We start from the raw sequence: 21,324 nt of genomic DNA on the forward strand, positions 1-21,324 counted from the left end.
ACTTTTTCCCCAATAAATGGAATCTCTCTTTCTTTCTGTACTGAACAGCCTAGAGCTGGGGAAGGGGTAAAATAGGCACCCTTGTGCCCACCACCAAACTAGGACCGCACCTGAAGCAGGCACAGCACTGAGTCTCTCCTGAGGTCCACAGTGACCACTGCCTGGCTACCACTTATGTTCACTCAAAGTCCAAGGGCTCTACAATCTGCAGGTGGCGAATCCGGACAGGCTTGTGATATAGACCACATTTTTAATAGCAACACTCTACAGTAGAAGTTTTACTCCTTGAACCCTTATATGGGACTTAAGTTTTAAAAAAAGATGGACATTCTCATATTTAGCCATTTATAAACCACATATCAAAGGTTATTTTCCTGTAACTCTGGCAAGATCCCCCTTCTGGAAATGTTGTACACAAATACTATGGCCTATCTTAAACTGTAAGTTCTAGCATGTATGCAGGAGAGGTGACCACACAGCCTGGCCGTTTCTAATCAGATCCCGCACATACGGCATTGATTCTGACAAGTTTTAGAAAAGGAAAAGGGATTGCTTTTCTCCATGTTCTCAGGCAATATCAGAGAAAATTTAACTTTATTTCAGAAATATAGCAAATGAATCGGGCATGGTGACTCAGCCTGTAGTCCCAGCACTTTGGGAGGCCAAGGTGGGTAGATCACCTGAGGTCAGGAGTTCAAGACCAGCCTGGCCAACATGGTGAAACCCCATCTCTACTAAAAATACAAAATTAGCCAAGTGTGGTGGTGGATGCCTGTAATCCCAGCTACTTGGGAGGCTGAGGCAAGAGAATCACTTGAACGCGGGAGGCAAAGGTTGCAATGAGCTGAGATTGCCCCATTATACTCCAGCCTGGGCAACAAGAGCAAAACTCTGTCAAAAAAAAAAAAAGAAAAGAAAAAAGAAATATATCAAATGAGCTACATGTTTTCATTATGGAACATGGTGTTTCAAAAACATTAATATTTAAATAAATTGACTTCAAATATGGAAATACATACTTATCCTACATTTGAAGGATAAATTTATGCCACATTTATCTATAGAATAAGCTTGTGGTTACACCTATAAAATATCATCAATTGTTTCTTTCCTGAGATTATATAATGAGGCTTTTTTTTTTTTTTTTTTTTTTTTTTTTTTTGAGCTGTAGTCTCGCACTGTCACCCAGGCTGGAGTGCAATGGAGTGATCTCGGCTCACTGCAACCTCCGCCTCCTGGGTTCAAGCGATTCTCCTGCCTCAGCGTCCTGAGTAGCTGAGACTACAGGCACCCATCGCCACACCCAGCTAATTTTTTATATTTTTAGTAGAGACGGTGTTTCACCCTGTTGGCCAGGCTGGTCTCGAATACCTCATCTTGTGATTCTCCTGCCTCAGCCTCCCAAAGTGTTGGGATTACAGGCATGAGCCACCGCGCCCAGCCTTCATGAGGCTTTTTCAAGAACTGAAATCCTTCTGGGTCCACTCCTGCCAGCCCCTGTGCTGTACCCAGGCTTGAGCAAATGAGAACCTTAGAGGCAGTGATTGGAAATCACTGCTTATGCATTAAAACTCATAGTAATGCTGTGTAATAACTTCAGTTTTTGTTTAAATTAGCCCACAGATAGAAAAATACGCCTCCGTGCCTTTCTTTTCAGTGCTACATCTTTCACTCTCCTGGTGTAGTCATTGTTAATGGTTTGCTGTGTATCCTTCATGTTTCCCATGAAAATATACACACAGAGATTTTTAAATTTTGTTCTTATTATAAACATGTGGTCATACTATTGACCTTGAATTTTTCACTAAACATCGTAATGGGTTTTAAATGATCAGAACATACCCATCTTGAAGAGAACAGTTTAAGCTTCCTTTTTCCCTTTAGTTCAGCTGCAAAACAAACTCTGGTAACAGATTCGTAGTTGATAGAAAACTGATAAATGTGGAATTTTCCTCACTCTAAGCTTAACTCTGTTGCTCTTTGTTTTTGGGTTTTGGTTTGTTTGTTTTTTTCTTTTTGAGGCAAGGTCTTACTCTGTTGCCCAGGCTAGAGTGCAGTGGCGCACACTCGGCTCACTCCAGCTTCCCCCTCCCAGGCTCAAGCAATTCTTATGCCTCAGCCAGCTGAGTAACTGGGATTACAAATATGTGCCACCACGCCTGGCTAATTTTTGTATTTTTTTTAGTAGAGACAGGATTTTGCTATGTTGGCCAGGCTGGTCTCAAACTCCTGGCCTCAAGCAGTCTGCCCACTTCAGCCTCCCAAAGTGCTGAGCCTGCTGAGTACTTTCTATCAAATATGAGTTTAGGCCGGGTGCAGTGGATCACGCTTGTAATCCCAGAACTTTGGGAGGCCAAGGCAGGCAGATCACAAGGTCAGGAGTTCAAGACCAGCCTGGTCAACATAGTGAAACCCCATCTCTACTAAAAATACAAAAATTAGCTGGGCATGGTGGTGAGCACCTGTAATCCCAGTTACTTGGGAGGCTGAGGCAGGAGAATTGCTTGAAACCAGAAGGCAAAGGTTGCAGTGAGCCGAGATCATGCCACTGCACTCCAGCCTGGGCGACAGAGTGCGACTCCATCTCAAAAAAAAATAAAGAAACAAACAAATACGAACTTAAACAATTTATGTACATTACTATATTTAATCCTTATAAACACTACAATGTATTTTCTGTTATTATCCTCATTTTAAAAAAGACTAAGGGCTGAGTGCTGTGGCTCACATCTGTAATCCTAACACTTTGGGAGGCCGAGGCAGGTGGATCACTTGAGGTCAGGAATTCAAGACCAGCCTGACCAACATGGTGAAACCCTGTCCCTGCTAAAAATGCAAAAAATTAGTCAACTGTGGTGGCACATGCCTGTAATCCCAGCTACTTGGGAGGCTGAGGCAGGAGGCTCACTTGAACCCAGGAGGCGGAGGTTGCAGTGAGCCAAGATTGCACTACTGCACTCCAGCCTGGGCGACAGAGTGAGACTCTGTCCAAAAAAAAAGAAAAGAAAAGAAAAAAACTAAGTAACTTGCCTAAGGTCTCACACCTAGAAAGTAAAGGAACCGAGATCAAGCCCTAGTCAGTTTGCCTCCAAAGTCCAAGTTCTTAACCACTCCTGAGAGTTAGGCACTATGCTAAATACATATTCTCTTAGATGACCCTGAAATAATTCTGGTAAGGGACACATTATTCCCGTTTTCCCTATGAGGAAGCTGGAAGTTGGAAAGACTTGCCAGGAGCATAACTGAGACTTGCACACTTCTCTGTGTTTCCACTGTACTATGTACATTTTGAGGTTAAAACAACCATGCAGTTATGGTGGTTTTGTTGATTCTGAGCCTGTATATAATTGAACTGTTCCAAACCAAGAAACTGTTCCAATGCAGGGATACCAGTTATTACCTCCTCCATGAATGACAGTTTCCAGTAGGAACGGGAAAGTGTCTTGAGATACTAGCGTAGCTTACAAGCCCAAGTGTGGACCTAGGCCAGCAAATAGCCACAGAGCTGTGGGGTCCTCTGGCCACAGGGATGCTGAGTATGAGGGTAAGTGTCAGATTTAGAGATAGCCCCCTTTGGCCCTTTCAATCACCCACTAAAAACAGAAACTGCCTCTTGAATCCTACCTTGATTGGCTGGTATCCTGTAATCTTTGCCCAGTTTTTGCCCTTGCTTTTCTCTGGATTCTAGGCTCTACTTTCCCATTGCTTCCTATGGAGAAGGACTTTCTTGAATATGGTCATATGCTGTGGATGTCTGAGAAAGAATATCTTGGCCCCTGGACAGCAAACATTTTTCTTTCTTTCTTTCTTTCTTTCTTTTTTTTTTTTTGAGACAGAGTCTCACTCTGTCACCCAGGCTGGAGTGCAGTGGCTGGATCTTGACTCACTGCAACCTCTGCCTCCCAGATTCAAGTGATTTTCCTGCCTCAGCCTCCCGAATAGCTGGGACTACAGGCACCTGGCACCATGCCCAGCTAATTTTTGTATTTGTAGTAGAGACAGGGTTTCACCATGTTGGCCAAGCTGGTCTCGAATTCCTGACCTTGTGGTCCACCCACCTCAGCCTCCCAAAGTGCTGGGATTACAGGCGTGAGCCACCACGCCTGGCCACATTTTTCAAACCCCTTTCACAGACGGGCAGAGAGCTTGCCCTATGCTTCCAGGTGTGTTTTTCTTTGGCTGATGGACCAGAATGGGCCAGACACAGATGAGTCACACAGCTGAGGCACTGCACACATAAGGAAACTGGGTCTTGGAGAGATTGGTGGTGGTGGCTGAGTGGGGCAGTGTAGGGAGGACCTGTCAATAAATACCTTTTTTGGGAGGCCAAGGTGGGCAGATCACTTGGGGTCATTTCAGGACCAGCCTGGCCAAAATGGTGAAACCCTATCTCTACTAAAAATTCTACTAAAAAAAAAAAAATTAGCCAGGCGTGGTGGCACGTGCCTGTAGTCCCAGCTACTCGGGAGGCTGAGGCAGGAGAATTGCTTGAACCTGGGAGGCAGAGGTTTCAATGAGCCACAATCGTACCACTTGCACTCCAGCCTGGGCAATAGAGGGAGACTCTATCTCAAAAAAAAAAAAAAAAAAAAAAAAAAAACTAACTAAATAAATAAATACCTTTTTTACTGTGGCTCATGCCCATAATCCCAACACTTTAGGAGGCTGAGGCAGGCAGATCACAAGGTCAGGAGTTCGAGACCAGCCTGGCCAGCATGATGAAACCCCATCCCTACTAAAAATACAAAAATTAGCCAGGCATGGTGGTGGGTGCCTGTAATCCAAGCTACTTGAGAGGCTGAGGCAGGAGAATTGATTGAACCCGGGAGGTGGAGGTTGCAATAAGCCGAGATCCGGCCACTGCACTCCAGCCTGGGCGACAGAGCAAGACTCCGTCTCAAAAAAAAAAAAAAAAAAACAACATCGACAACAATAAAACCATGTAGATAAGGCTATGGAAACAATTTTAAGTGGTTTAGAATCCCTATATAATTTATTTGCAAATGCAGCCTTTCTATTGAATAGCAAGCTGCTAGAAGAAAGGAACAACAGTTGATGTATTTGTTAGAAGAAATATGTAAAGGGTGTGCTGATAATTAATGCTATTATGCTACTATTTTTAAAGTCTATTTCCTGTTCTCTTTACAGGCAGCAGTTGATGCTTGCAAACTAATGGGGGAAAAGAAATTTCACCATGTAATTATGGAAGATAAACGTATTTTCTGGAACTCCAAAATAACTGATATAAGGGATGTTGTCACCATGCAAGATTATATGCAAGTAAGGAATTTAGGTTTAGATGTTGAAAAACAAACAAACCAAGCAAGTCTTCCTAACTCTGTCGTGCAAGAAGAATCACTTTTTTATTATGGTAAAATACACACAATATAAAATTTACTATTTTATATCTTTCAATTATTTATTTATTTATTTATTTATTTTTTTGAGATAGAGTCTTGCACTGTCACCCAGGCTGGAGTACAGTGGTGTAATCTTGGCTCTCTGCAACCTCTACCTCCCAGGTTCAAGTGATTCTCCTGCCTCAGCCTCCAGAGTAGCTGGGATTACAAGTGCACATTACCACACCCGGCTACTTTTTTTGAATTTTTAGTAGAGATGGGCTTTCACTGTATTGGCCAGACTGGTCTCAAACTCCTGACCGCATGATCCACCTGCCTTGGCCTCTCAAAATGCTGGGTTTACAGGTGTGAACCATCATGCCCAGCCCTTTCAATTATATTCTATAGAATGAAACTTACTTTTAGATACCCAAGCACTAGTACTTTTTAAAATTTTTTTAAATTTAACTTTTAAGTTCAGGGGTACATGTACAGGTTTGTTATTGTATACAGGTAAACTTGTGTCATAGGGGTTTGTTGTTCAGATTATTTTGTCACCCAGGTATTAGGCCTAGTACCCATTAGTTATTTTTCCTGATCCTCTCCCTCCTCTCACCCTCCACCCTCTGGTAAGCCCCAGTGTGTGTTGTTTCCCTCTATGAGTCTATGTGTTCCCACCATAAAATTTACCATCTTAAAGTATATAATTCAGAGGCACTAAGTACATTCACAGGGTTTTGCAAGCATCACCACCATCTAGTTCCAGAACCTTTTCATTACTCTGAAAGGAAACCCTGCATCCAGTAAGCAGTCACTCTCCATTCCTGCATCATTCCAGCCCTGTAAACCACCAGTCTACATTCTGTCTCTATGGATTTGCCTAATATGGATATTTCATATAAAGGAAGTCATGTGATATATGGGTTTTTTTGTATGTAGGGAGGGTGATAGCTAAGGAGTTTGGGGGTTCTTTTGGGGTGATGGAAATATTCTGAAATATTCATAGGTAGTGGTGATAGTTGCACAACATTGTGAATATACAAAAAATCATCGAGTTGTAGACTTTTTTGAGCCAGAGTTTCACTCTTGTCACCCAGGCTGAAGTGCAATGGCATGATCTCAGCTCACTGCAACCTCTGCCTCTTGGGTTCAAGCGATTCTCCTGCCCCGCCTCCCGAGTAGCTGGGATTACAGGTATCCACCACCATGCCCAGGTAATTTTTTAATATTTTTAGTAGAGACAGGGTTTCATTATGTTGGCTATGCTGGTCTCAAACTCCTAACCTCAGGCAATCCACCCGTCTCAGCCTCCCAAAGTGCTAGGATTACAGATGCCTGCCACCATGCCCAGCTAATTTTTTTGTATTTTTAGTAGAGATGGGGTTTCACTATGCTGGCCAGGCTGGTCTTGTACTCCTAACCTCAGGCAATCTGCCCAACTTGGCTTCCCAAAGTGCTGGGATTACAGGCGTGAGCCAACATGCCCAGCCGAGTTATATACTTTAAAATGATTTGGCCGGGCGCGGTGGCTCAAGCCTGTAATCCCAGCACTTTGGGAGGCCGAGGCGGGTGGATCACGAGGTCGAGAGATCAAGACCGTCCTGGTCAATATGGTGAAACCCCGTCTCTACTAAAAATACAAAAAAAAAGTAGCTGGGCATGGTGGCACATGCCTGTAATTCAAGCTACTCAGGAGGCTGAGGCAGGAGAATTACCTGAACCCAGGAGGCGGAGGTTGCGGTGAGCCGAGATCGCGCCATTGCACTCCAGCCTGGGTAACAAGAGCGAAACTCCGTCTCAAAAAAAAAAAAAAATGATTTAAATAGTAACGTTTCTATTATGCGAAGTTTATATCAACAAAAAATCAAAAATTTAAAAATACATGGTGCTTAAAAAAAAGTATATGATGGGGATTTGACCTAGTGGGGAAGGGTTCTCTTATTGTTTGGATGCTTTCTCTACAAATAACAGCATATTTCCATCGATAAGAGGTTTAAACAATAAAGGCCATTTATTGTCCCTTGAAAGAAGTCTGGGGATAGGCAGTTCTTGGGCTAGCTAATTCACAGCCTAGTGACATCAGGTTCTGGTCCAGCTTCTCTTCATTCCTCTTGGCTTCCTTCACATGGAAACAATGACTGTCTCATCCTCAGTTCCATTCCAAGGCAGGAAGAGGGGACTCCTAGCATCTTTCTTTATCTCAAGAAGGAAACTTTTTCCCAGAAACTTCCAAGAGACTTCCTCTTAGATCCCATTGGTCAGAATTGGATCACATGCTCCCCCTAAACCAATCACTGATAAGGGTGAAGCTGGCAGAGGTTGGTTCATGAAGTTTTTTTTTTTTTTTTTTTGAGATGGAGTCTCGCTCTTGTTACCCAGGCTGGAGTGCAATGGCGCAATCTTGGCTCACCGCAACCTCCGCCTCCTGGGTTCAGGCAATTCTCCTGCCTCAGCCTCCTGAGTAGCTGGGATTACAGGCACGCGCCACCATGCCCAGCTAATTTTTTTGTATTTTTAGTAGAGATGGGGTTTCACTATGCTGGCCAGGCTGGTCTTGTACTCCTAACCTCAGGCAATCTGCCCAACTTGGCTTCCCAAAGTGCTGGGATTACAGGCGTGAGCCAACATGCCCAGCCGAGTTATATACTTTAAAATGATTTGGCCGGGCGCGGTGGCTCAAGCCTGTAATCCCAGCACTTTGGGAGGCCGAGGCGGGTGGATCACGAGGTCGAGAGATCAAGACCGTCCTGGTCAATATGGTGAAACCCCGTCTCTACTAAAAATACAAAAAAAAAGTAGCTGGGCATGGTGGCACATGCCTGTAATTCAAGCTACTCAGGAGGCTGAGGCAGGAGAATTACCTGAACCCAGGAGGCGGAGGTTGCGGTGAGCCGAGATCGCGCCATTGCACTCCAGCCTGGGTAACAAGAGCGAAACTCCGTCTCAAAAAAAAAAAAATGATTTAAATAGTAACGTTTCTATTATGCGAAGTTTATATCAACAAAAAATCAAAAATTTAAAAATACATGGTGCTTAAAAAAAAGTATATGATGGGGATTTGACCTAGTGGGGAAGGGTTCTCTTATTGTTTGGATGCTTTCTCTACAAATAACAGCATATTTCCATCGATAAGAGGTTTAAACAATAAAGGCCATTTATTGTCCCTTGAAAGAAGTCTGGGGATAGGCAGTTCTTGGGCTAGCTAATTCACAGCCTAGTGACATCAGGTTCTGGTCCAGCTTCTCTTCATTCCTCTTGGCTTCCTTCACATGGAAACAATGACTGTCTCATCCTCAGTTCCATTCCAAGGCAGGAAGAGGGGACTCCTAGCATCTTTCTTTATCTCAAGAAGGAAACTTTTTCCCAGAAACTTCCAAGAGACTTCCTCTTAGATCCCATTGGTCAGAATTGGATCACATGCTCCCCCTAAACCAATCACTGATAAGGGTGAAGCTGGCAGAGGTTGGTTCATGAAGTTTTTTTTTTTTTTTTTTTGAGATGGAGTCTCGCTCTTGTTACCCAGGCTGGAGTGCAATGGCGCAATCTTGGCTCACCGCAACCTCCGCCTCCTGGGTTCAGGCAATTCTCCTGCCTCAGCCTCCTGAGTAGCTGGGATTACAGGCACGCGCCACCATGCCCAGCTAATTTTTTTGTATTTTTAGTAGAGACGGGGTTTCACCGTGTTGACCAGGATGGTCTCGATCTCTTGACCTTGTGATCCACCCGCCTCGGCCTCCCAAAGTGCTGGGATTACAGGCTTGAGCCACCGCGCCCGGCGTGGTTCATGAAGTTTAAGGAAAGAAGCCATCTTCATAACATAAAAGTACAAGGTGAAGCAGCAAGTGCTGATGCAGAAGCTGCAGCAAGTTATCCAGAAGATCTAACTAAGATAATTGGTGAAGGTGGCTGCACTAAACCACAGATTTTCAATATAGACAAAATAGCCTTATACTGTTAGAAGATGCCCTGTAGGGCTTTCACAGCTAGAGAGGAGAAGTCAATGCCTGGCTTCAAAGGACAGGCTGACTCTCTTGTTAGGGGCTAATGCAGCTGCTAACTTTAACTTAAAGCCAGTGCTCATTTACCGTTCTGAAAATTTTAGGGCCCTTAAGAAATATGCTACATCTGGCTGGGCGCAGTGGCTCACGCCTGTAATCCCAACACTTTGAGGGGCCAAGACTGGTGGATCATTTGAGGTCAAGAGCTCAAAACCAGCCTGGCCAATATGGTGAAACACCATCTCAATTAATAATACAAAAATTAGCTGAGTATGGTGGCACATGCCTATAGTCCCAGCTACTGGGGAGGCTGAGGCTGGAGAATCACTTGAGCCCAGGAGGCAGAGGTTGCAGTGGGCTGAGATTGTACCACTGCACTCCAGCCTGGGTGACAGAGAAAGACTCTGTCTCAAGAAAAAAAAAAAAGTATGTTAAATCTACTCCGTATAGAGTAATTATATAGCCTGTGCTCTATAAATGGAATAATACAGCCTGGACAAAGCACATATATTTACAGCATGGTTTACTGAATATTTTAAGCCCGTCTTGAGACCTACTGCTCAGACAAGACCAAAAAAAAGATCCCTTTCAAAATATTACAGCTCATTGACAAGCCACCTGGTCACCCAAGACCTCTGATGGAACTGTGCAAAGAGATGAGTATTTTCATGCCTGCTAATACAACATCCATTCTACAGCCCATGGATCAAGGAGTACTTTCAACTTTCAAGTCTTATTATTTAAGAAATACAATTCAAGGCCGGGCGCGGTGGCTCACGCCTGTAATCCCAGCACTTTGGGAGGCCGAGGCGGGTGGATCACGAGGTCAAGAGATCAAGACCATCCTGGTGAACATGGTGAAACCCCGTCTCTACTAAAAATACAAAAAATTAGCTGGGCATGGTGGCGTGTGCCTGTAATCCCAGCTACTCGGGAGGCTGAGGCAGGAGAATTGCCTGAACCCAGGAGGCGGAGGTTGCGGTGAGCCGAGATCGCGCCATTGCACTCCAGCCTGGGTAACAAGAGTGAAACTCCGTCTCAAAAAAAAAAAAAAAAAAAAAAAAGAAATACATTTCATTTCATAAGGCCATAGCTACCATAGAGAATGATTCCTCTGATGGATGTGGGTAAAGTTTTAAAATCAAGAAAGGATTCACCATTCTAAATGCTTTTGAGAGCATTCCTGAGATGGGCATGGTGGCTCATGGCTGTAATCCCAGTACTTTGGGAGGCTGAGATGGGAGAATCTCTTGAAGCCAGAGTTTGAGACCAGCCTGGGACATATAGGGAGACCCTGTCTCTACAAAAATTACCCCCAAAAAATTAGCCAGGTGTGGTAGTATGCCTATGATCCCAGCTACTCAGGAAGCCAAGGTGAGGAGATTGCTTGAGCCATGATTGCACCACTACCCTCCAGCCTGGGTGACAGAGTGAGACCCTGACTCAAAAAAAAAAAAAAAAATGCCAGGTTGGGTGCGGTGGCTCACGCCTGTAATCCTAGCACTTTAGGAGGCCAAGATGGGTGGATCACCTGAGGTCAGGAGTTCATGACCAGCCTGGCCATCATGGTGAAACCCCATCTTTATAAAAAAAAAAAAAAATGCCACAGCCACCCCAGCCTTCAGCAACCACTACCCTGATCAGTCAGCAGCTATCCACATCAAGGCAAGAGCCTCCACCAGCAAAAAGAATAGGACTCACTGAACCCTCAGATGATCATTAGCATTTTTTAGCAATCAAGTATTTTTTATCATTTTGTGGAGATGGGGTCTTGCTATGTTTCCCAGACTGGTCTCAAACTTCTGGGCACATGCAATCTGTCACCTCTGCCTCCATAAGTTCTGACATTACAGGCATGAGCCATTGTGCCCAGCCACAACAAAGTATTTTTAAATTAAAAAGTATGTACATTTTTTGGAAATAATGCTGTTGCACACTTAAACTACAATATCATGTAAATATAACTTTTTTTTTGAAACGGAGTCTTGCTCTGTCACCCAGCCTGTAGTGCACTGGCGCTATCTTGGCTCACCACAACCTCCCCCTCCCAGGTTCAAGCAATTCTCCTGCCTCAGCCTCCTGAGTAGCTGGGATTACAGGAGCGCACCATCACACCCAGCTGATGTGTGTGTGTGTGTGTGTGTGTGTGTGTGTGTGTGTGTGTGTGTGTATTTTTAGTAGAGATGGGTTTTCACCATGTCGATCAGGCTGGACTCAAACTCCTGACCTCGTGATCCACCTTCCTCAGCCTCCCAAAGTGCTGAGATTACAGACGTGAGCCACCGCACCCAGCCAAACATAACTCTTTTATATGCACTGGAAAACCAAAAAACTAGCATGACTCTATTTGTGATATTCACTTTATTTCCATGGTCTGCATCTGGAACTGCAGTATCTCTGAGGTATGTCTATAGATAGCCTTAACTATTCACTCGGTTGCTTCAATGTGAAACATGAAATTAATGCAGTGCCTTAGAGACTCCCAATGAGATTTTCTTTCTGTTACAGTATTAGCCTGTGAGTTTAGGGAAGTGAACTAGGAAAAAAATCAAGCCAGGGATGCCAACTATGTTTGCTAAGGACAAAGATCACATACTTTCAGATTGTGAACATGTCGAAGATTAGTGTCAGAGAGGAGTCCCCAGATAGACATAATGGAAGAGAGAGATAAGATCATTGTTGACATTTGTTGAGTACTGATACGGGTGTGGCACTGCTTTTAACTCTTTACATGCCTATTATCTTCTTTAATCTTCAAGTTTGTAAATTATGTGACCTTTTTTACAAATGAGAAAAATGAAGTTCAACAAGCCTCAAAAAAGCTTGCCTGAGGTCACAGATCTGATAAGTGGCAGAGCAGATGGTTGACAGGTCTGTGATATTTACTCATTTTACTACTGCACTCAGGTAAAAAAAAAAAAAAAATACAGTCTTACTTTGCAAGGTAATGCAGGACCATAAAAATGATTGGCAAATTGAAACCATGCAAAGCAAACTTAATAATCCATGGGGAAAATTGTGATTGTCCTGTGACTTTTCAAAATTTTTGTCTGTATTCCCAGCTAGTCGGGAGGCTGAGGCAAGAGGATCACTTAAGCCCAGGAGTTTGAGACTAGCCTGGTAACATAGTGAGACCCCCATCTCTAAGAAAAAAAAACAAGCAGCCAGGCATGGTGGCTTACACCTGTAATCCTAGCACTTTGGGAGGCTGAGGCGGGTGGATCACCTGAGGTCAGGAGTTCAAGAAGAGCCTGGCCAACACGGTGAAACCCCGTTTCTACTAAAAATACAAAAATTAGCTGGGCATGGTGGCACGTGCCTGTAATTCCAGCTACCCGGGGGGCTGAGGCAGAAGAACTGCTTGAATCGGGACCTGGGAAGCAGAGGTTGCAGTGAACCGAGATCATGCCACTGCACTCCAGCCTGGGCTACAGAGCAAGACTCTCTCACACACACACAAATAATAATAATAAAAAGATTTTTTTTTTTTTTTTTTTTTTGAGACAGAGTTTCGCTCTTGTTACCCAGGCTGGAGTGCAATGGCGCGATCTCGGCTCACCGCAACCTCCGCCTCCTGGGTTCAGGCAATTCTCCTGCCTCAGCCTCCTGAGTAGCTGGGATTACAGGCACGCACCACCATGCCCAGCTATTTTTTTTGTATTTTTAGTAGAGACGGGGTTTCAGTATGTTGATCAGGATGGTCTCGATCTCTCGACCTCGTGATCCACCCGCCTCGGCCTCCCAAAGTGCTGGGATTACAGGCTTGAGCCACCGCGCCCAGCCAATAAAAAGATTTTTAAAAATTTTTTTAAATGAGCTTTTTTTTGGTCAAAACATTAAAAACTCTCTTGCTAGGCTAAGGCAGGGGAACTGCTTGAACCTGGGAGGCAGAGACTGCAGTGAGCCAAGATTGCACCACTGCACTTCAGCCTGGGCAAAGGAGTGAGACTCCGTCTCAAAACACACACACACACACATACACACACACACACACACACACACACACACTTTCTTGCTGTCTGTTATAAATACATAGGAAAATGAAAGAAAAGAACCCAACATATTTCGTACACGTTTAGTACACTGTAATTTAAAATATTAGAAACAAAGTGTTTTGTTTCTTCATAAAAAATCTTACCAATTGTGAATGTACTGAAATCCATTGAATTGTATACTTTAAATTGTCGATTGTATGATATGTGAACCCTAATAAAGCTTGAAAAAAACAACTTATTAAGAGTAGTTTAAGCAGTGTTTGCCTTCTTGTTCTTCTCATATAACTTACAAGTGTCTTTTCTATGTCTTGGTGTATTGTCATATTCCTTTTAAAATTTGGATCAGCTGCCAACATTTTATTCTTTGCACTTTAAATGTTGCAAAATATCTCAGAGTTCCTTCAGTATGAAGTTTTTTTTGGCCAGCATCACTTCCACTGGGAAAGCATCATCCTTTCATCACAGCCACTTTCCTCATTTATGTTGATAAGTTCATCCTCACCAAGTTCCTCTAGCTGTAGATCTGCAACGTCTTGAATGATGGCAGTGTCAGCATTCCCACAGTCACCTATCTCTTCTAGAACTCTATTACGATTGATTCCAATTTCACTTCAAGTGTTACCACTTTTTGTTTCTTTGATGGCTAATTCCCTCTTCTGATTTTCCATTTTTGTAAAATGTCACATGGATTTATCATTGGGAAACAAAAAGGCAACACAACTATATATTTTGCTGTCTGTGTGTGAAATGAATAACAGATTCACAATGACCAGTCACTGATTGACTTTGGAAGGTATGACCTGATTTGTCACTAATCCTGATGAACATCTGTCATTTATATTGTGATCTTTGAGCTGAAGAGCTAGCAATAGGAGGCCGGGTGTGGTGGCTCACGCCTGTAATCCCAGCACTTTGGGAGGCTGAGGTGGGTGGATCACCTGAGGTCAAGAGTTTGAGACCTGCCTGGCCAATGTGGTGAAACCCTGTCTCTATTAAAACTGCATAAATTAGTCGGGTGTGGTGGCGCATGCCTGTAGTCCCAGCTACTTGGGAGGCTGAGGCAGGAGAATTGCTTGAATTCAGAAGGTGGAGGTTGCAGTAAGCTGAGATCATGCCACTACACTCCAACCTGGATGATAAAGCAAGACTCCATCTCAAAAAAAAAAAAAAAAGAAAAAAAAGGTTTGAAAAGGCTCGCGCTCTCTCGCTCTCTCTCTCCCTCTCTCCCTCTCTCCATCTCTCTCTCTCTCTCTCTCTCTCCTCTCTCTCTCTCCTTTCTGAAGTCTCACTCTGTCACCCAGGCTGGAGTGCAGTGTTGCCATCTCAGCTCACTACAACCTCCACCTCCCAGGTTCAAGTGATTCTTCTGCCTCTGCCTGCTGAGTAGCTGGGATTACAGGTGTGTGCCACCACACCCAGCTAATTTTTGTATTTTAGTAGAGACAGGCTTTTACCATGTTGATCAGGCTGGTCTCGAACTTCTGAGCTCGTTATTTGCCTGCCTCGGCCTCCCAAAGTGCTGGGATTACAGGTGTGAGCTACAACACCCAGCCAAAAAGTGGGATTTCTGCAAATACTCCAAATGAAAATAGTGAAATTCTCCACTTCATGCTAGAAATGAACTCATATTGCTAAAAAGATTTGCACAAAAGTCCTCTCAACAACCTGGACAATATAGTGAGACCCCATCTCTACAAAAAAATTAAAAATTGGCCAGGCATGGTGGCTCACGCCTGTTATCCCAGCATTTTGGGAGGCCAAGGCAGGTGGATCACCTGAGGTCAGGAGTTCGAGACCAGCCTGGCCAACATGATGAAACCCCATCTCTACTAAAAATATAAAAAATTAACCAGGTGTGGTAGGCACCTGTAATCCCAGCTACTCTGGAGGCTGTGGCAGGAGAATTGCTTGAACATAGGAGGCGGAGGTTGCAGTGAGCTGAGATCATGCCACTGCACTCCAGCCTGGGCAACAAGAGCGAAACTCCATCTCAAAAAAAAAAAAAAAAAAATTAGCCAGACGTGGTGTGTACCTGTAGTCCCAGCTACTCAAGCGGATCACTGGAGCCCGGGAGGTTGAGGCTGCTAGCCATGATCATGTCACTGCACTCCAGCTTGGGTGACAGAACGAGACCCTGTTTCAAAAAAAAAAAAGAAAAAGTCCTCTCAACCAAAGTACATCATGAACAAGCTCTACCATATATGCAGAACACATAGCTATTATCATTAATTTTTAGGCCTAACTTATCTGAGTTATATTTGCCATAAAAATGTAGATGCATTAAATGAATATTTAGTGAGTGTGATACTATGTGCCTGATACTGTGTAGCATAGCTCCTGCCTTCCAATAAGGGAGCTAAGTCATACACAGATAACAAAAACATGGAGTAGTCAGTAATAAGAGTCATAGAAGAGCAATGCCAATAAAGTTCAGAGATGGAATCAAAAAATCCTTTTGGATGAAGTGACATTTGAGTGGAACCATGGGAAATGTGTCTAAAACCATTTTAGAGCACTCACAACCAATCTTTTTTTTTTTTTTTTTTGAGACAGGGTCTTACTTTCTTGCCCTGGCCGGAGTGCAGTGGCGCAATTTTGGCTCACTGCAACCTCTGCCTTCTGGGCTCAAGTGATCCTTCTGCCTCAGCCTCCTCAGTAGCTGAGACTTACAGGCATGTGCCACCACACCTGGCTAATTTTTTTATTTTTAGTAGAAACGGGGTTTCACCATGTTGGCCAGGCTGGTCTTGAACTCCCAACCTCAAGTTGGGAGACCACCCGCCTTAGCCTCCTAAAGTGCAGGGATTTATACACTGGGCCAACTAAGCATTCTTAATTGTTTTTTCTTTTCTTTCCTATTTTTTTATTGAGACAGAGTCACTCTGTCACCCAGGCTGGAATGCAATGGTCCTATCTTGGCTCACTGCAACCTCCGCCTCCCAGGTTCAAGCCATTCTCCTGCCTCAGCCTCCCGAGTAGCTGGGACTACAGGCATGTGCCACCACGCCCTGCTACTTTTTGCATTTTTAGTAGAAATGAGGATTCACCATGTTGGCCAGGCTGGTCTTTAACTCCTGACCTCAGGTGATCCACCCATCTCAGCCTCCCAAAGTTCTGGGATTACAGGTGTGAGCCACCCCACCTAGCCAACTAATCATTCTTAATTGCTTTTTCCATACAGTATCGCAGTTTTCTGGATGAAGCCCCAGCATCTTCTGGTGGCAGAAATAACAGCTGGCGAAAATTAAACCTTGAGAACATTCCCAGGTCAACGCTAATATATGACATAGTTCATTATTCAGAGTCTGGAGTAATCTCAACCCGTCTACGAAACAAAATGAAGTTTCTGTCACGGAGACCAGTAACAGAAGAGATGCATAAGCATCAGCTACAGATTGTTTCTGAAATTAGGTAAAACAGACTCTTCACTGGGGTTACGATACTAGGGGCATATCCGAAACTGTTCACATTCTGCCCGATAGCTCACTAAAGATAATAGGATATATGGAAAAAATAGGGTTGGGGCAGATTGCTCAAAACTTAGGCAACTTTGTAAACAGAGCACTAACAAAAAGAACAATTGGTACTTGGGGAGATAACTTGTACCACCAGCTAGGCAGCTCAGTGTAGCTGGAGGCTGCCACAGAAAATGTAGAAACGACAACCAGCGAGTGGAGATGCTGGCAACTTTCATTAGAGCAGGTAGTGGGCATGGAGACAGTGCACGTAGAAGTGGGACCCTGGGCCAGTGGGGTTGCCTTTTAAATGGACATGAAAGACAGTTAAATCTGCCAAGAACCAGGAGACTTCCAGGGCCAGAGTGGGGGTGGGGAAGGAGTAGGGTGGAGGGCAGTGAGGATGAGTTGGGGGTGGGGTGTGCCTCTCTGGGAAGACAGCATTTGATACAGGTACTCATTTTTGTTTTCATGAATAAAGCCAAAAGGGCTCCCCTCACCCCTGCAGCACAGAGCTGAGGGTTTTTTCCTTTTCTGCTGAAGGTTATAATTCTATTCTTGCTACTCTGGCTCCCTTTGCCTAGGATAAATTGCATATAAATTAGAGTGACGTCATTCCCCTTTTTACCAATAGCACGTGAGCCAGTTCACATTGTAGAAATGCATGTTGTGGCAAAATAGATGTATTATGATCTGAAACAACATGGACAGAATATAACTGCTCCAATTATATTCCTTTTCTCTTTCCATTACTAAGCCTCTTATAGCCCATCTTATTTACAAATTGAGCTGCTTTCTTAAAAAAAGAAAGAGATAATAATATGGAAGAAGACCTACTGGTAATCTATTTTCACACTCTTATAATTGAAATGAAAAATACTCCCTTTGTACATGAAGAAGATACTGATGACCCACTGTCAAGCAAACATGCCAGGGTTTTTCTCAGGAGTAGAGATGAGTGATTTCTGACCCAATAACATAATTTAACCCATATATTTTATGATCAAGGCTATACATTTGCCAGACAGATGGCCTGGTTTAGGGCACAGTCTGTCATCATGAAATAGATTTTCTCTAACTCATCCATATGAGCACTGAATATAGAATTTAACCCTATTACCACCAAGGTCAAATAAATGATGTAATTTTCTCTGCCACCATATATAACCCTGGTCTCCCTGCTATTTGGATTTATCCTACTGAGTATCCAAGAATAAGTCATTTAAGAGCCAAATAAGTAGCCAAATTCTTTATCAATTGAAGAGGAAAACATACTTTCATAAAAGCAACTATGAGGCTGGATGTAGTGGTTCACGCCTGTAATCCCAGCTCTTTAGGAGGCAGAGGCAGGCAGATCACCTGAGGACACCAGTTCGAGACGAGCCTGGCCAACATGCAGAAACCCCATCTCTACTAAAAATACAAAACATTAGCCAGGCATGGTGGCATATGCCTGTAATACCATCTACTTGGGAGGCTGAGGTAGGAGAATCACTTGAACCTGGGAGGCAGAGGTTGCGGTGAGTTGAGATTGCGCCATTGCACTCCAGCCTGGGCAACAAGAGTGAAACTCCGACTCAAAAAAAAAAAAAAAAGCAAACAAACAAACAAAACGCATCTTTAAATACAGTTGTGGCTTAGCATCTCCCAGAAGCAAACCCTGAGACAGAGATTTGAGTGTAAGTAGTTTATTTAGGAGGTGATCCCAGGAACCACTGACTGGAGAGGGTAGAAAAGTAGAAGGCAGCCAAAACAGTGTGTATTAGCAAGCAGGTTACCACTTCGGGTAACTGGAGCTTAATCCCCCCTGGGAATGTCAGAGCCAATGTAGAATATACAACTCAGAATTATCCCACAGAGGGGAAGGGAATTACAGTATTGATACATCAACACCCATCAGTCATTGGTTAAGGGTTGCTTAGGAAGGGAGATATTCATTTTCTGGCACTTTTGACCTCCCCTGCACATGGGCTGTGCTTTTCTTTTTTATTTATCTTTTATTTATTTTTTTCCTTGTCATTACGTCCAAGTCAGGGCTTTGCTTTTCAAAGAAAGCTTTCAGGCTGAGTGATGCTGATGCTGGCAGTTGAAAGTTGAGTCTATGTGCCTTATAATGTTAAGGACAAGGGGATTATGGGCATAGCATCTGATCCCAGCACTGATAAAAACAGCTTGTTTTTCCAACCATTATGAAATGTAATACTTTTTTTTTTTTTTTTTTTTTTGAGGCAGAGTCTCACTCTGTTGCCCAGGCTGGAGTGCAGTGGTGCGATCTCAGTTCACTGCAACCTCCACCTCCTGGGTTCAAGCAATTCACCTGCCTCAGCCTCCCAAGTAGCTGGGATTACAAGTGCCTACCACCACACCTGGCTAATTTTTGTATTTTTTTTAGTAGAGACAGGGCTTCAATATGTTGGCCAAGCTGGTTTCAAACTGCTGACCTCAGGTGATCCGCCTGCCTCAGCGTCTCTAAGTGCTAGACTTACAGGCATGAGCCACCACACCCAGGCGAAATGTAATACTTTTTTGTGTTAGTATATGGTGTAAAAAAATAAGATTCAAATGGCTACTACACAGTATTTTCTAGGAAAGCTAATTTTAAACTGACATCAGGTTTTATAATTTTTATCATCCTCGCTGTCAATATCATCACCTGTACACCTTCATAAGTGCCAAATAAAGATCTGCTATGTAAACTCAAGCAGAAATGGTAACTTTAACCTAAAAGCTTACGTGCAATGCTGCTCCAATGTTGCTAAGGTCTATATTTTCTAGAAAAATCTTTAATAAAATTTGAAACTTGCTTTGCATTTAAATTTTATACTATGTGATTTTTTTGTTTGTAATACAAACATTTTCTAGGTCTCTACCACCTTTAACTACCCGACCTCCTTATCGGCCCTATAAACAGCAAAATCAAGTTAAATATCTGGGTCGTCGATCCAAGCAAGCTCTAAAGAAAGTTGAAAAAATGAGAAAAGCTTATTTGGCTAAAGAAAAAAATACTTCTGAGGCAACCGTAAGTTAAACTTGTACTGAATTCATTGTTTTGGACAATATTCAAACTGTCTGTAAGTAGCCGTACTTACATAAATGGAATTTTCCTAAAGTTCAAGGCTGAAACACATTAGACACATTTTATCATGGATAATATAAAGCTAATTTCATCTTGGTAACATTTTAAAGATATTCTTAATATTGGTAGCAATCCTGATAAAAACTAGCTGTTTTGGCTCCGTATCAGCATGAGTCAGCAAAAAAAAATTATTGTATGTTGACACTGCTGATTCAGCACATCTCTGATGGTGCTTTTCTCAAAATAGAAGTCATTTCTATCTAAACTTACCAAGAACTATACTATATAAAGTCTGCCTCAGTATACTTTTACATCATAGGAATTTACAGTGGACATGTATTCATATATTATTTCATAATTTAAAAAAAAATCACTGTAAATATTTTGGGATGAGGATATAGTCAAATATTAAAATACAAAGTAGTAAAAAACCAAATATTTCACACTTCCCACTTTTATTGATAATTCTGCCTAGGAACCGAAAATGGACACCTCAGGTGCAAAGGATAATTTTCATTTCCACTTCAGCTTTTGACATTGTGAAAACTAAGGAATCTACATCAGAAAGTCAACTGAAAAAAGAAAAAAAGGACTCATTTTTCTGTTATCAAAATTTGGCAGCTGGTAATTCTCCATCATGATAATGCACAGCTAATCGACAGAAAATCCAAGTTGTTTAACAATCTGCTTGTCTGTCTGTAAATGATGCATATGAATAATAAAGGAAAATAACATAGAAGCAAGTCCTGAGTATCCTTTTCAGAGTTTCGCTCTTGTTGCCGAGGCTGGACTACAGTGGCACAATCTCCACTCACTGCAACCTCTGCCTCCTGAGTTCAAGTGATTCTCCTTCCTCAGCCTCCTAAGTAGCTGAGATTATAGGCATGCACCACCACACCTGGCTAATTTTGTATTTTTAGTAGAAATGGGGTTTCTCCATGTTAGTCAGGCTGGTGTCGAACTCCCAACCTCAGGTGATTCAGCCCGCCTCGGCCTCCCCAAAGTGCTGGGATTATAGCTGTGAGTCACCACGCCTGGCTGAGTATGCTCTCTTTAACTAAATGTGTGACATATTTTAAGCCTTTTTGTATTGTCGTAGGAACACATTCTTCTACTGACAGAATTTTAACCTAAACAAACTATTTCTATTAATTGCCCTTTAACTAGCAGTATAGTTTTGTTCAAGAAATTATGAGTAAATTAGTCCCTGAGACTTTTATCTGATTTGGATTTTCCTTCATTTAAATAAATATCTGAACAGGCCATGCTTAGCATAAATATTAGAATTCACAGAATGAAAGACTGCTTTTGAGTCAGCTTCCAGTGTCTTTTTTTAAGTTGAAATTTGCTTTCACAGAACAGCTTGTGAATGACCTATTCTGAATTATAATAAAAGTAATAATGGATTTATTGCTACAGGAGGCATGACATGGCATACCTAATTATTATTGAGCATGAGAA

The 21,324-nt window shown here is 42.8% G+C and overlaps 1 protein-coding gene across 2 annotated transcripts in view; it reads left to right on the forward strand.

Annotated features, from left to right (window-relative positions):
• The window catches only part of CXHXorf58 (chromosome X CXorf58 homolog), a 30,191-nt gene extending 9,793 nt beyond the window's left edge, over nt 1-20,398 (forward strand). Inside the window, exons 5-8 of one of the 2 annotated variants that reach the window (XM_003924181.2) lie at nt 5,149-5,280; nt 16,514-16,743; nt 19,650-19,806; nt 20,339-20,398. In XM_003924181.2, the coding sequence (XP_003924230.1) occupies nt 5,149-5,280; nt 16,514-16,743; nt 19,650-19,806; nt 20,339-20,398 (579 nt within the window). The remainder of the gene's footprint in view (nt 1-5,148; nt 5,281-16,513; nt 16,744-19,649; nt 19,807-20,338) is intronic. The other variant, XM_074392228.1, reaches the window with a different exon arrangement.
• Nucleotides 20,399-21,324: the final 926 nt, after the last annotated feature.

Source organism: Saimiri boliviensis, chromosome X (genome assembly GCF_048565385.1).
Source record: "Saimiri boliviensis isolate mSaiBol1 chromosome X, mSaiBol1.pri, whole genome shotgun sequence".
Classification (NCBI taxonomy): domain Eukaryota; kingdom Metazoa; phylum Chordata; class Mammalia; order Primates; family Cebidae; genus Saimiri; species Saimiri boliviensis.